Genomic DNA, 15,313 nt, shown 5'->3' on the forward strand with positions numbered 1-15,313 from the left:
ATACCACATGTAACCTGGTTGATGTAACACAGGAGGATGTTATACACCTTATATACCACATGTGTCCTTGTTGATGTAACACAGGAGGATGTTATACACCCTATATACCACATGTATCCTGGTGGATGTAACACCCGAGGATGTTATACACCTTATATACCACATGTAACCTGGTTGATGTCACACAGGAAGATGTTATACACCTTATTTACCACATGTACCCTGGTGGGTGTAAAACAGGAGGATGTTACACACCTTACATACCACATGTACCATGGTTGATGTAACACAGGAGGATGTTATACACCTTATATACTACATGAACCATGGTTGATGTAACACAGGAGGATGTTATACACCTTATATACCACATGTACCATGGTTGATGTAACACAGGAGGCTGTTATACACCTTACATACCACATGTAACCTGGTTGATGTAACACAGGAGGATGTTATACACCTTATATACCACATATACCATCATTGATGTCACACAGGAGGTTGTTATACACCTTATATACCACATGTACCCTGGTGGGTGTAAAACAGGAAGATGTTATACACCTTATATACCACATGTACCTTGGTTGATGTCACACAGGAGGATGTTATACACCTTATATACCAAATGTACCATGGTTGATGTAACACAGGAGGCTGTTATACACCTTATATACCACATGTGTCCTGGTTGATGTAACACAGAAGAATATTATACACCTTATATACCACATGTACCATGGTTGATGTAACACAGGAGAATGTTATACACCTTATTTACCACATGTGTCCTGGTTGATGTAACATAGGAAGATGTTATACACCTTATTTACCACATGTACCCTGGTGGGTGTAACACATGAGGATTTGATACACCTTATATACCACATGTACCCTGGTGGGTGTAACACAGGAGGATGTTATGCACCTTATATACCACATGTGTCCTGGTTGATGTAACACAGGAGGATGTTATACACCCTATATACCACATGTATCCTGGTGGATGTAACACAGGAGGATGTTATACACCTTATATACCACATGTATCCTGGTGGATGTAACACTGGAGGATGTTATACACCTTATATACCACATGTATCCTGGTGGATGTAACACAGGAGGATGTTATACACCTAATATACCACATGTATCCTGGTGGATGTAACACAGGAGGATGTTATACACCTAATATACCACATGTATCCTGGGGGATGTAACACAGGAGGATGTTATACACCTAATATACCACATGTATCCTGGGGGATGTAACACAGGAGGATGTTATACACCTTATATACCACATGTACCCTGGTGGATGTAACACAGGAGGATGTTATACACCTTACATACCACATGTATCATGGTTGATGTAACACAGAAGGATGTTATACACCTTATATACCACATGAACCATGGTTAATGTAACACAGGAGGCTGTTATACACCTTATATACCACATGTAACCTGGTGGGTGTAACACATGAGGCTGTTATACACCTTATATACCACATGTACCCTGGTGGGTGTAAAACAGGAAGATGTTATACACCTTATATACCACATGTACCCTGGTGGGTGTAACACAATTCTTCCTTACAACAAATATATATAGATGACCTATTGCTTATAAATTAAGAAAAACGGACCAAAACACAAATACTTAACACTTATCAATGAACCGTGAAAATGATGTCAAGGTCAAATTAAATCTGCCCAGCTGACATATAGATCATAAAACATTTCGATACACCAAATACAGTTGCACTATTGCATTTAGTATTGGAAAAATAGACAAAAACTCATAAACTTAACTTTGACCACCGAACCATGAAAATGAGGTCAAGGTCAGATGACACCTGCCAGTTGAACATGCACACCTTACAGTCCTTGAGATATGGACTTGACCACCAAAACTTAGCCTTGTGCACTGATCCATGCAATGAGGTTGAGGTCAAGTGAAAACTGTCTGACGGTCATGAGGACCTATCAAGGTACGCACTTACAAAATATAGTTATCCTTACTTATTACTTATAATAAGAGAGAATTTAACATCACAAAAAATCTTATTTTTTTTCAAGTAGTCAATCAACCATGAAAATGAGGTCAATGACATTGAAAATGTGACTGACGGAAAGTTCGTAACATGAGGCATCTATATACAAAGTATGAAGCTTCCTGTCAACCTTCTAGAATATAAAGCTTTTAAGAAGTCAGCTAACGCCGCCGTCGCCGCCGTAGCCGGATCACTATCCCTATGCTAAGCTTTCTGCGACAAAAGTCACAGGCTCGACAAAACATGAACTAGTTGTTTGACAAAAGAAGAACACTGTGTATAATGGTTATAAGCTTTTATGTCTTCTTTCTTTTCATTATGAATTGCATGTCAACAAAACTAAACCCAACAGACTCTACAGTTCTTTCTGGTTCTAGAAATAAATGAATGCTTTCACCAGAGGACATTATACATGTCTCATTAGTTCTGCCGTCTACTGCTAGAAGTCGCTTTAAGCCAGCTGGTCGTTTAAAGTTAACACTGTATGTAGACTTATTTGGAAGTTCTTGTGAAATCTGAACTCTTACATTTTCTGCATACAAAATGAAACACAACAGGAAATCACCAACGTGAAGAAAAAATGGTTTAAAGTTAATACGGAGAGCTCCTCCATAAACATTATACCATTTGAAACAACCTTCGTTGCACACTGGTTGTACCATGCGCACTGCTCGAATGTCTGAATATTCCTCGCTGAAATTTAAAAAAGACTGTTTTAAATCTTCATAACTCTTCTTCGTATTAGCTAGCGACGATCTCGCTCAAAGTTACAGGTTTACCAAAAAAAAAAAATAGGGTATGGCGTCCCGATTTAAGGTCCAAATATGGCTACGGTGACCCAATGTTACAACCAAATGGTCAACTCCTAAGGTATGGCGTCCCATTTTTAGGGTCTTATATGGCGATACTATCGGCCAACAGGAAAGTGGTAGCACGATATAAATTAAACAGGTGTTCACACTACATGTACAACTCCCTATCTATGCTTTCATAAAGCTTAAACCCGAATATAAATTCCCTACCATAAAAGTACACTAGAGCCTGTGTCGCTCACCTGTTACTGTATTTACTGATGTCGGCCATCTTGGTTGGTAGGCGGGGTCATAAGACACTTTTTTAAAATAGATACCCTAGTAATGATTGTGGCCAAGTTTTGTTAAATTGGCCCATAGTTTTAGAAAAGAAGATTTTTGTACAAGTTACAAAAATGACGAAAAATGACGAAAAGTTGTTCAATATTGACTATAAAGGACAATAACTCCTTAAGGGCTTCTCTGGCAATTTTGGTCCTTCGACTTATTTGTAGATCTTACTTTGCTGAACATTATTGCTGTTTACAGTTTATCTCTATCTATAATAGTATTCAAGATAATAACCAAAAACTGCAAAATTCCCTTAAAATTCCCAATTTTAGGGCAGCAACCCAACAACGGGTTGTAGGATTCATCTGAAAATTTGTGAGGGGATAGATCTTATTCTGATGGACATTTAAATCTTGAAAGATTTGCCCTAAATTACTTAGTTTCAAAGATATAAAGCAAAAACAGCATTTTACCACTATGTTCTAATTTTAGCCATGTCGGCCATTTTGTTTGGTAGGTGGGGTCATCGGACACATTTTTAAAACTATATACCACAATTATGATTGTGGCCAAGTAAGTTCAAATTTGGCCCAGTAGTTTTTAACCCATGTCAGATTTGCTCTAAATGCTTTGGTTTTAAAGATATAAGCCAAAATATTTTACCCCTGTGTTCTATTTTTAGCCATGGCGGCCTTCTTGGTTTGATGGCCAGGTCATCGGACACATTTTTAAACTAGATATCCCAAGGATGATTTTTGGCCAAGTTTGGTTAAATTTGGTCCAGTAGTTTCAGAGGAGAAGATTTGTGTAAAAGTTTACAGACGACGGACGCCGGACGACGGACGCCAAGTGATGAGAAAAGCTCACTTGACCTTTCAGGTCAGGTGAGCTAAAAATACGTTAACGAATACATTTTCTTGCACATATAGCGCCTTTATTATAATCATTTTGGTTTGGAAAAAGAAACTTTTTTTAAGATAAATAAAACGACAAAATAAGAAAAACATTATATAAGATATACATGAAATTTCAAAGAGTTTTAATACAAAATATTTCTGTATAATTATGTATAAATTATTCATGGATAAATAAGAAAACTTGAGTAGTTTGCGTTATTTTCTTCATTTCAAAACCCTTTTATTAAAGACCGATTAGGATTAACAGTGGATTAATATTAAAACAATCTTCATCAACCTTTATAAATCCTTTACTTTGATTTTGTGTTTTCAGTGTAGATGTGTAGGTAATATTTTGTTCTTCGAGATTTTGTCACTAGTTTTCGCACTGCATGCATACACAGGGCAATAGTAAGACATGTTAATGAACATTTAAAATAATTTATAGGTAGATAATATTTACTTACCTGATAGTGCATTCACATTTGTGACATACATTTTGGGAATTGACCATACACATTAATGCTATGAACAAAATAAAAATGCAGCATCTCGTCGTCATGTTTTTTAAATTAATTACATTTCTGTCACCATACGGGTCAGATTACGGCATTTTAGCAGCTTAACTAGTCGGTTTTTCCAAAATTGAATTTAACCTCGAGAATTAAACACACATTTCTGGTGCTTGGATATTAATTATCGTCAGATTCGTTGAAATAGTCATTATGTAAGTATTTAGATTTTCAAAAAAATAGTACAATTTTACTGACGTTATTCTTGGACAATAGTATTTGTGATACTATGCCCAGGTTTACTGGCTCAGGAAATTATAGACAATATATTGACGGGGCTTGACACTTCCTAATTGTTAGATAAATTGGTTCCCACGGCCGTTTACGGTAGAAAGTCCTGCGAGTATAAGAAAATTTTTGAGTTGACTTCTGGAATTTGTATTATCGAAATCTACCCTATATATATTGCCCTTTAGATGTCCAGATCATGGCAGATGTCAATTGGTTTGACTACTGTTTCGTTGATATATGATATATATCCAGCCATTTTAAAGGTGGGGTACCTAACACTTTCACTAAAATTAATTTGGCTCGTTTAATTTTCATAAAATTTTGACAAAGTATTTACTTTGACCCTTTAACAAGTATATAAAAATTTCAAAAATTTTGAACCAACCGTTTTGTCAGAAAAATTACACTGGTTATATAGCAGTTTGACAAACAACAATTTTGATCATTGAGAAGCTTAATATTCCCTTTACAACACAACGTAATTAAAATGTTTAGCTGATTTTACAGAGTTAACTCCCTGTAGTGTTAGGTACCACCTTAATTTAAAAAAAAGGGGGGTCCTTACACAGCCTTGTGGGATCAAGGAGGGAGTTCCCAACCACATGTCCCCATTCAAATGCATTGATTGTCAAAAATGGGGGGTCCAACCGTCGGACCCCCCCCCCCCCCCCCCTTTTGGATCTGCCACTGGATATATTATATGATCTGTATAATCTAATATTAGTTCAAATAATTATGACGTCTGGCAAGGCTATTTTAATTTACGTAGGAAGGCGTCCCAGAAAAAAATATTAAAATAGCCTTGCCGGCAGACGGCATAATTATTGTCATTATTTGGACTAATCTAATATGACGAAATCACAAATTTTATTCAAGACAGTCACCGTCAACGACTTTCTTTTATATATCGTTAACGCACTTCCTAAACTCCTTCAACAAGTTCGTCATACGCACTTTACAAATTTTAAAAGGTAGAATTATGTAGAATGAACATGAAATATGTATCCATAACATTTTGTCTCCTCAGATGCTTAGCTAAGTATAATTATAGTATAACACAAATTGAAGCATACGGCACAGATTTTTTTTCGGGGTTCGTATGGATAGTTCCTAGCGGAAATTTTCATAAAGTAAGGGCCCGCTCTTCTCATTCTTCAGTGATTCCACAGTGGCGGATTCAAAAGGGGTAAGATTTTTTGTTCCCTAAACAATCCCCCTTTTCGTCCTGGGTTAGGAACCCTTTTTTATAATGGATTGATCCGCCTGTTTCCTCTATATTCAACCATTTTTTAGAAATAAAACCCTGCTCCCATGAAGCCTTTCAAGACGTCATAATACACCTTATCGCTATTTGTCCGCCATTACTGGATATCACACAGGTTCCCGTAAAATTTTGACGTCACAATACAAAATATCTGACGCCACAATGGAAAAGTGATTGTTGTATGCGTCAAAAGTTCAAGCGGCCGGGTCAGCCGGGATTAGCGATAAGGTGTATTATTTGGACTAATGGATAGTAAACACGGCAAATTGCAACAAACCCCTGTCTGTCTCATTCATAGAAGTAATCGCATACCATGCATTATACAAATGTAAATAAGAAGATATGGCATGAGTGTGGCTGTATAGGGTTGGTTGATTGGCAATCATACCACAACTTCTTTTTTATAATTGTTGAAGAAAAAAATTGTAAAATAGTTAAAAGTTGTGTATAGTGAGTAATATTAAAAATAAAAATTAAACAGGAAACCTTCCTTTTTATAGGGCTTTGTATGTATACTTTTTTTCTCATGAAAATTCTATAATTTGTCCTAATTTAGAATACGTTTTCTTTTTTCAATTGCTTCCAGCAAACAATTCATTTTTATACGTTTTAATTTTTTGGTCGTATATTGCTATCACGTTGGCGTCGTCGTCGTCGTATTCGTCGTCGTCCGAATACTTTTAGTTTTCGCACTCTAACTTTAGTAAAAGTGAATAGAAATCAATGAAATTTTAACACATGGTTTATGACCACAAAAGAAAGGTTGGGATTGATTTTGGGAGTTTTGGTCTCAACATTTTAGGAATTAGGGGCCAAAAAGGGCCCAAATAACCTTTTTCTTGGTTTTCGCACTATAACTTTAGTTTAAGTGAATAGAAATCTATGAAATTTTGACACAAGGTTTATGACCACAAAGGGACGGTTGGGATTGATTTTGGGAGTTTTGGTTCCAACAGTTTAGGAATTAAGGGCCAAAAAAGGGCCCAAATAAGCATTATTCTTGGTTTTCGCACAATAACTTTAGTATAAGTAAATATAAATCAATGAAATTTAAACACAAGGTTAATGACCACAAAAGGAAGGTTGGGATTGATTTTTGGATTTAGGGTACTAACAGTTTATGAATTAGGGGCCAAAAAAGGGGCCCAAATAAGCATTATTCTTGGTTTTCGCACAATAACTTTAGTATAAGTAAATAGAAATCTATGAAATTTAAACACAAGGTTTATGACCATAAAAGGAAGGTTGGGTTTGATTTTGGGAGTTTTGGTCCCAACAGTTTAGGAATAAGGGGCCCAAAGGGTCCAACATTGAACTTTGTGTGATTTCATCAAAAATTGAATAATTGGGGTTCTTTGATATGCCGAATCTAACTATGTATGTAGATTCTTAATTTTTGGTCCCGTTTTCAAATTGGTCTACATTAAGGTCCAAAGGGTCCAAAAATTAAACTCAGTTTGATTTTAACAAAAATAGAATCCTTGGGGTTCTTTGATGTATGCTGAATCTAAAAATGTACTTGGATTTTTGATTATTGGCCCAGTTTTTAAGTTGGTCCAAATTTGGGTCCAAAATTAAACTTTGTTTGATTTCATCAAAAATTGAATAACCTTTACCATTCAGTGATAACAAGCACTTTTTTTTACATTTTAATATTTTATGAGGTATTTAAATGAGTAGTTATTGTTGCAAACTCCATTAGAAATTTGAATTGAGATCAGTTTTGGAATAAGGGAAAGGGGGATGTGAAAAAAAAATTGGAGGGGGGGGGGCATTTAATTTTTACTCATTTCAGATTTCATAAATAAAAAGAAAATTTCTTCAAACATTTTTTTGAGAGGATTAATATTCAACAGCATAGTGAATTGCTGAAAGGTAAAATACAAATTTTAAGTTTATTAGACCACATTCATTCTGTGTCAGAAAACTTAGATATTGTCTATTTATTGACTAACATAGTTAAACATGCCAAGTTATAATGATCGTTAACAGGAAGAGAGAGTTCATGATAAATGTCAAACACACATCGGAAAACCGTTTCCGGAATATGAAACTACCTGGCGCTGTGTTAACTATTTAATCACAATCCAAATTTAGAGCTGAATCCAGCTTGAATGTTGTGTCCATACTTGCCCCAACCGTTCAGGGTTCAACTTCTGCGGTGGTATAAAGCTGCGCCCTGCGGAGCATCTGGTTTGAACATGATTGAAATTTTGATTGAGGATTTTGGACTAGGATCATCTCTTTATAATTAGTTTTGAACTACCATTCATGTACATATTGAATTACTAGCTGTATATGCATTTTGGTTGAGCAAATTAGAATATAAGATAAACTAGGAAGCTGTGAATCTTCTCAGCCTAAAACAAAATACATTATATGTGCATGTAACTGTTTGATATGACCCAAAGTGTGTCCTGTATACACACCTAACATACATCTTATAACTTGTACATTTTAATTGACAGGTTTGTCAAAATAATGTTCCTTCTGACCATCCTAACATTGCAGAAACACAGGTAAGAAATTTCAATTTTAGGTCAGTTAAGCATGTAAGAATAACAATATAGTATCAACATTTTAGTTAAAATTACATGCAACAAGAAATATGATATTTATATGCTCACAGTTTAAGGGGCACTATATTGTAGCTACAAGATATATAAAACACCTGAAATATGATTTTTTTTGATCAATCATTTATGAAAGTAAGTGAAATAGTGTCGATTTTTGATTGGTCTGGACGAGAGGGTAACATTTAAAAAAATTGTCATCCGCTCAGCTATGTGATAGACTAAATTAACACTCTTGTATTAGCCAATCAAAATATGGCATTCTAAATAACATGAAGATGTGAAGTATAACATGTATAAAAATAAGGAATATCAACGTAAAATCAATAATTAATAAATTAGGCGAGACATTCAGTGTGTGTACTTTTGTTATAATCCTTAACTCGTTTTAAAGCTGATTAAATGTTAGTCTTTAATTCCTAATCTAAGATATTTTTTTGGGGGTATGATCAATTGAAAAATATAGCTCATTATAGCTAATTAACTGCAAAAAAAAAATACTTTCTCTACTTTGATGAAAATAGTACATTTGGGTAATTTTCATTTCTTTGATTGACCATGCACACTATAATCTACAAAACCAGGTTTCAGATTTTATATGAATTTGGTTAAATATACTTACCATGAAATTACATTTATATTATATAGAATATGTTTGCTTTCACAACATGTTCTCATCGCAATTAACTAGGTGATTAAAAATTACATCCATGAGATGTACTCACCTACGTCATAGTTCACCTGTGTAACATACACTAGCTTTAGTTTTAATTTTTGCGTTCAAGAGAACGCATGTTTCTCGTCGGCAAGGATTCTTAACAGTTTACTGTTGAAAATCCTATGTTTTATAAAAGACATTATTTGTTTTCGGAATATCGGTATACGATTGATTTAATGTGAATCAGAATACAGCACTTCTGCCAAGATTCTGATATGCACGATTTCGTCATTTTTACAGCTTACGAGTCTGGAAATAAGACGACATAGAAAATGACCTTTGTTTAGCCGCCATTTTCAAACATTAAATCGGGTCCGAGGAAAGGCAGAATTTATCTGTCAAAATCGGACATGTTACGTGAGTACTACGTTTTTAAAAAAAAAGATATATTTTTAAACGGATGTTTATTTTTTTTTTTCACGCTCAGCTGACCGGATTTTTCACTGCATTAGAGCAATGCTACGAAACGGGTCGAGTGTAAAGTTTAGATAAAGTCGATTGTTTACAATTTGCAGTCTGTACACGAGACTGTGTAAACACATCACTATATTAAAATCAGAATAGGTATTTTGACCAGATCTGATTGTTTTTCATGTGGAAAACGTCCGTATGGGAGCGTATACCACTATTGTCACTTGTTTACAATTTGCAGTCTGTTACGTGTACACCTGGTACACGAGACTGTGTAAACACATAACTATTGAATCAGAATAGGTATTTTGACCAGATCTGATTATTTTAATGTGGATAACGTCCGTATGGGAGCGTATACCACTATTGTGACTAGAACCTTAATTGGTTCAATAAATTTCAATCAGAAAAGGGAATCTGCCCATTTCTGATTGTTTTATTTGGAAAACGTTTCATACAGGGAGCGTAGACCAACAGTGGTAATGTTTTAACAGTTGATAAATACATCACAATCAGAATAGGGATTTTGCCCACAACTGATGATGTTTATTTGGTTAACCTTCCATTCAGGGAACATAAACCATATTTATTGAAAATAAAACGTGCTCAATGGATCACTATAGAATTAAAATAGAATAGGGATTTTGCCCAAGTCTATTTGATTAATGTTGACATGTTTCATACAGGAAACATAGGAACTAGAACAACATGCATGATTTCGAATCTGGAAGTTGCTTTCATTCTAATAAAATACAGATTTGATATCTTACATAAAATTAAATCATAACTATTTATTGATTGCACATTGATATTTATTGAGCATAGAATTGCACGTGGATGATTGTTGCAAATAAAATAAATTAGAATCAGACTAGTGAATTTAAGTACAAGTCTATCTGATTTTTTCTAGACATCTTTCCACCCAGGGAAAATTATGTCTACTTTTTATTATATTTTAAAACAACACAAGCATAGCTAATATATGGTTGCACATTGTTTTTGTGATGAACCAACAGTTTAGTCAATTAACATATTTGCTCATATTGATAATATATTGAACAAGTGTCTGGAAATAGTCAAGACAGATATTAAAGACACTAAAATAATACATTGTTATCTAGTACAATACAAATGTGATTGCAGTTTAAGCATACCAATACATATATACTTCTTTTGAATATGTCCAGTTTAAATCAGGACAGTAATTCTTAGAAGCCTGAAATATTTTTCCAGAACAGCAAATTGCTGTAAATATTTAATTATTTTTTACTGATAAATAATTCTCCAATGCTCTAACAGACATGGAGACAGTAAGAATGGAGCACTGTTCTAAATACAGTTGATAGCTTGTGACAACTCTTTTTACTAATATTAAATTTCATGGTCAGTTTACTTATGACAAGAACGACATGAATATTATAAGTATGAAATTGCTATAACCAATTGTTTGTTTTTGTATGCAGTAAGGAAACAAAGGCTTTTATATGTTTTTATGTAAACATTAGATTGTCTATTGAATAAAGAGTTTAGGGGATGTCATGATGCATTTCACAAAGACTCATTCAAGGTAATGGCTTATATATTGATTACATAATTCAGAGTGTACATTGCCAATGCATATAATATAATATGCACTAATTCTGTTTTGTTTTGAGTACACAAAAAAAGAGGTGATAACATAAGACTTAAGAGAATATCTTATCCTCACTTTATGGGAATCCCTGTCAAATTATACATATATGTATCTTCCAATCATGAAAGCAAAGGGAGTTTGGATGCTCTTTTAAAGATAGAAAATTATGCCTAATAATTTACATCTTAAGTTTTTTAAGCAATGCCAACAGATGGGCAAGTTTCTGCTATAAGGATTCATTCATTGGGTCTGTTTTATTCTTAATGTGAGATTGGTAGAACCCAACAGTTTATGCAATGGCTACACATTGTTTTTCCTAGAGTTAAATATTGATTCAGAATTCTGAAGTATAGAGGACTCAAATATGCTGATTTATAGAAACAAGATTATCATTAATTTAGATAAAAAAAAAAAAAAAAAAAAAAAAAAAAAAAAATAATAAGTAAAATATTGGTAAATAAATAAATAAGATTTAAGCATTGTGGATGCCGGATTTATTTAAAATACTAGACATGATCTAGGAAATAGAAGTAGTTCTCAAGATTTGAAACTATCTATTATACAGCTCTTTATATAAACCTTTTATTTAGTCAGTCTTTACGTCAGATGCAGAAAAAAAAGAAGAGGTTATTTTTGGAGTAACACATGATGTACCCAATATAAACATATAATATATATACTTTTCAATTGGTTCTCAAATTTTAGCACCATTGTAGAAGCAGTTAATCTAACAGCAAAATGTAGGAAAAGAAATTTATTCAAAAGACTGATTAATAGTTAGCAAATAGCTTTCAATTGTCTAAGAATAGTACATGGAAGTAAAATATAGTATGATAATTCCATGATTATATCAAATCAAATACAAGACATTTTCTTAATATTATACCTAAATATTAAAATGTCACTGTTTTTTTTTGCTCATTATAAGCATAAAGTTACAAAAATCTAGTCTGGTCAAAGTCAAATTGTGTATTATCTACATGCAGGAAGGTTTTCCGAATGCATGTGATTTTAATTTCGGAATTGATGGTAATTATTCACTTTTCAATTTCCATATTACCAGCCAGAATAATATAAATATATAGCATAGAGTTAGTATCTAATGCAAGAATATGCTACACAAAATTAAAATGTGTTTATTTTAAACAATTACTTTGAATTTTGATTCAATATTGTTTTGAAAGATGTGATTATTTAAATCAAATTAATTTTGTTTTTTTTTCCAAATCTGGGGACAAATGCAAAATTCTTCTGAGTGACTAAGTTAACCAAATGGCTGGGTTGAAGTCACAAAATACTACAAAAAGTTGTTTGGTTTATATATATTGAATCATATCAGAATGTATATAGGATTCAGATGAGGTGAACCAAGACAGAAATAAAATGAGCATTTTTGATAGTGAAACCATTTCTGAAATAACTAAGAACACTTAGGATACTGCAAGTTAGTACAAGTGTTTTCCATTTTATCAAACAAGTCTTTTTCTTTAAATACAACTATAGAACTATATTTGACAAGTTGCATTTAAGCATTTCTGATAGCGAAATAATTTCTGAAATTAATATAAACAATTGTCAAGAGCAACATACAAGAGTTGTTCATTACATGTATGTCAAATTTTTGTTTCTTTAAATTTGGAACTGTGTACATGGCAAGATATTCTAGAAAGTTAACCGCTGTGAAATGTTAATTAGAAATATCAAAACATTTTATTTTAGACAGATTTTTCATAGCTGGAGAAATCATCTGTTAGCATTCTTTTTGGATTTATAAGGACAACAATCATGGCTTTAATTCAGCTCAACATCCAAATGTTCTGTGGAAGCAGTATATCAATGGAAACATGTATACTGAAACTTTTCCACTGATTTTTCCATTTCTGTATTTTTACACTTGAGTAGTCCAATACAAAACAAAAATATTGTTCATGGTTGAAATGGTAGACATTGTATTCAAAGGTTCTACCACTCATAGAAATTTTATCAGATTTTTAAAATTTAGTCAGTTTAGAGAATTGTCATTATACAATAGTGCAAGACTTCTCTTGAAGAAAATATTTTATTCTTAATCTATAAAATATTAAAAGTAGTATATCTAGCAGAGAAGCAAATTCTCAGGGACTATAACTTTAAAAAAGTTTAAAGATTAATCCAGATTTAGCATAATCATGAAACAACTTTGGTTTGAGTCTTTAATAAACTTTGATTGTATTAAGGACACCTACCTTTTACAAAGTATATTTTCTTTAATTAAGTAGAAAAGAATTTATTTCGAAAGATATGATATTGAACAGGTTATCAAAAGACTACAGCAATCATATATTATCTGTTATTATATTAATATAGACAGAGACATATAAATTGAATTATATGTCTCTGATATAGAGAAAACAATGGAAAGTTAAAGAAAGGTTATAATGTTTTCCAAATAAACTTAAGTTTCAAAGTTGAAAGTAAATGAAATTAAGGTTAGATTAGTTCTTGTCGATTTGTACAAGCAACAAGAACAACCTATTCAGAAACAAATGTTTATTTACTGTTGCATAAATATTACAACACATTTAGCTCATAATGAAGGAGCTTTAATATAATTATTTCTATACTGACCTGCAGATTATTTATTCATCAGATATAGAAAGATGGGGTATATATATACATGTGAGTGCCACTGAGACAACTCTACATCAAGTCTATTAATTTTGCATACTTGTATTTATACAATCTGCAAAGTTTGCCATTGATACATATAGTTATGCAGCATAGCTTCATTGTATAATAAATTCAGTAATTTCGGTTTTTACTAATATCCGTATTTACAAAAATTTAATGGAGTTACAAATTTAAAAAATTTCACATTATTTTTTCTATGTTGAAATTGTATGTGTGTGAGAGAATTTATCCTCCACCAAATGAAATACTGCTTGTTAATCAGTAAATATTCTATATAATATAAATGTAATTTCATGGTAAGTATATTTAACCAAATTCATATAAAATGGTAATTTTTGAAATCTCAAGAAGAGATTTTATATGAATTTATAGGGTTAAATATACTTACCACAATCCACCACCACCCCTGGAATAAATTCAGTTTTTTGTTCACTTAATTGAAATTATTCAATTAAAAGACAAATTAAAACTAAAGCTAGTGTATGTTACACAGGTGAACTATGACGTAGGTGAGTACATCTCATGGATGTAATTTTTAATCACCTAGTTAATTGCGATGAGAACATGTTGTGAAAGCAAACATATTCTATATAATATAAATGTAATTTCATGGTAAGTATATTTAACCCTATAAATTCATATAAAATCTCTTCTTGAGATTTCAAAAATTACCATTTTTAATCATTCCACCTTTATCTTTTATATATATACTATTCATTCAGAAACAAATTATCCAAAAACTGGGATAATACTCCCTGATATCACATACATCAAATCAAAACCAAAGGGAGCACCTATACAAACTTCTATTTTATTTTTGTACACAATTCCCATGAAAATCGCTTTGAAATAGGATTCACCTTAAACTTATACCTCTTTCAACCCTTATAAATGCAACATAAATATAAACATTACTCTGGGACTGTTCTGACACCTTTATCTGTCATATACAATTATTTGTGCACAGCTGTCTTTATCAATCAACACCACTAATTTAGGGTGATATATAAGGTGAGATTTTGAGGTCAGATATTTAACCAACATATATCTGTAATGAAGAAATATGATATGGTCAAAGCTCTTCCTCTGTCCAGACAGTATAAGATAGTATAAGATAAGAGAATATTGATAGAATCAAATCAAATCAAATCAAATAATTTTATGGGTGACCATGTAAATTCCTATACAGAAATGATACCAGCC

The 15,313-nt window shown here is 32.6% G+C and overlaps 2 protein-coding genes across 3 annotated transcripts in view; one reads left to right on the plus strand and one right to left on the minus strand.

Moving 5' to 3' along the window:
* Window positions 1-2,356: 2,356 nt before the first annotated feature.
* LOC134700163 (uncharacterized) lies at window positions 2,357-4,842 on the minus strand. Its single transcript, XM_063561528.1, has 2 exons — window positions 4,506-4,842; window positions 2,357-2,753 (listed from the first exon to the last, which is right to left on the minus strand). Exons 1-2 carry the CDS (start codon window positions 4,598-4,600, stop codon window positions 2,357-2,359), a joined length of 492 nt encoding a protein of 163 aa, XP_063417598.1. The 5' UTR covers window positions 4,601-4,842.
* Window positions 4,843-5,757: 915 nt separating this feature from the next.
* LOC134700161 (fibroblast growth factor receptor 2-like) overlaps window positions 5,758-15,313 on the plus strand; it is a 67,619-nt gene continuing 58,063 nt past the window's right edge. For both annotated transcript variants that reach the window (XM_063561524.1, XM_063561525.1), the window contains exons 1-2: window positions 5,758-5,812; window positions 8,574-8,624. The gene's annotated coding sequence lies outside the window, so the exon portion shown is untranslated. The remainder of the gene's footprint in view (window positions 5,813-8,573; window positions 8,625-15,313) is intronic.

This window comes from Mytilus trossulus, unplaced genomic scaffold (assembly GCF_036588685.1).
Source record: "Mytilus trossulus isolate FHL-02 unplaced genomic scaffold, PNRI_Mtr1.1.1.hap1 h1tg000125l___fragment_3__unscaffolded, whole genome shotgun sequence".
NCBI classification, from domain to species: Eukaryota; Metazoa; Mollusca; class Bivalvia; order Mytilida; family Mytilidae; genus Mytilus; species Mytilus trossulus.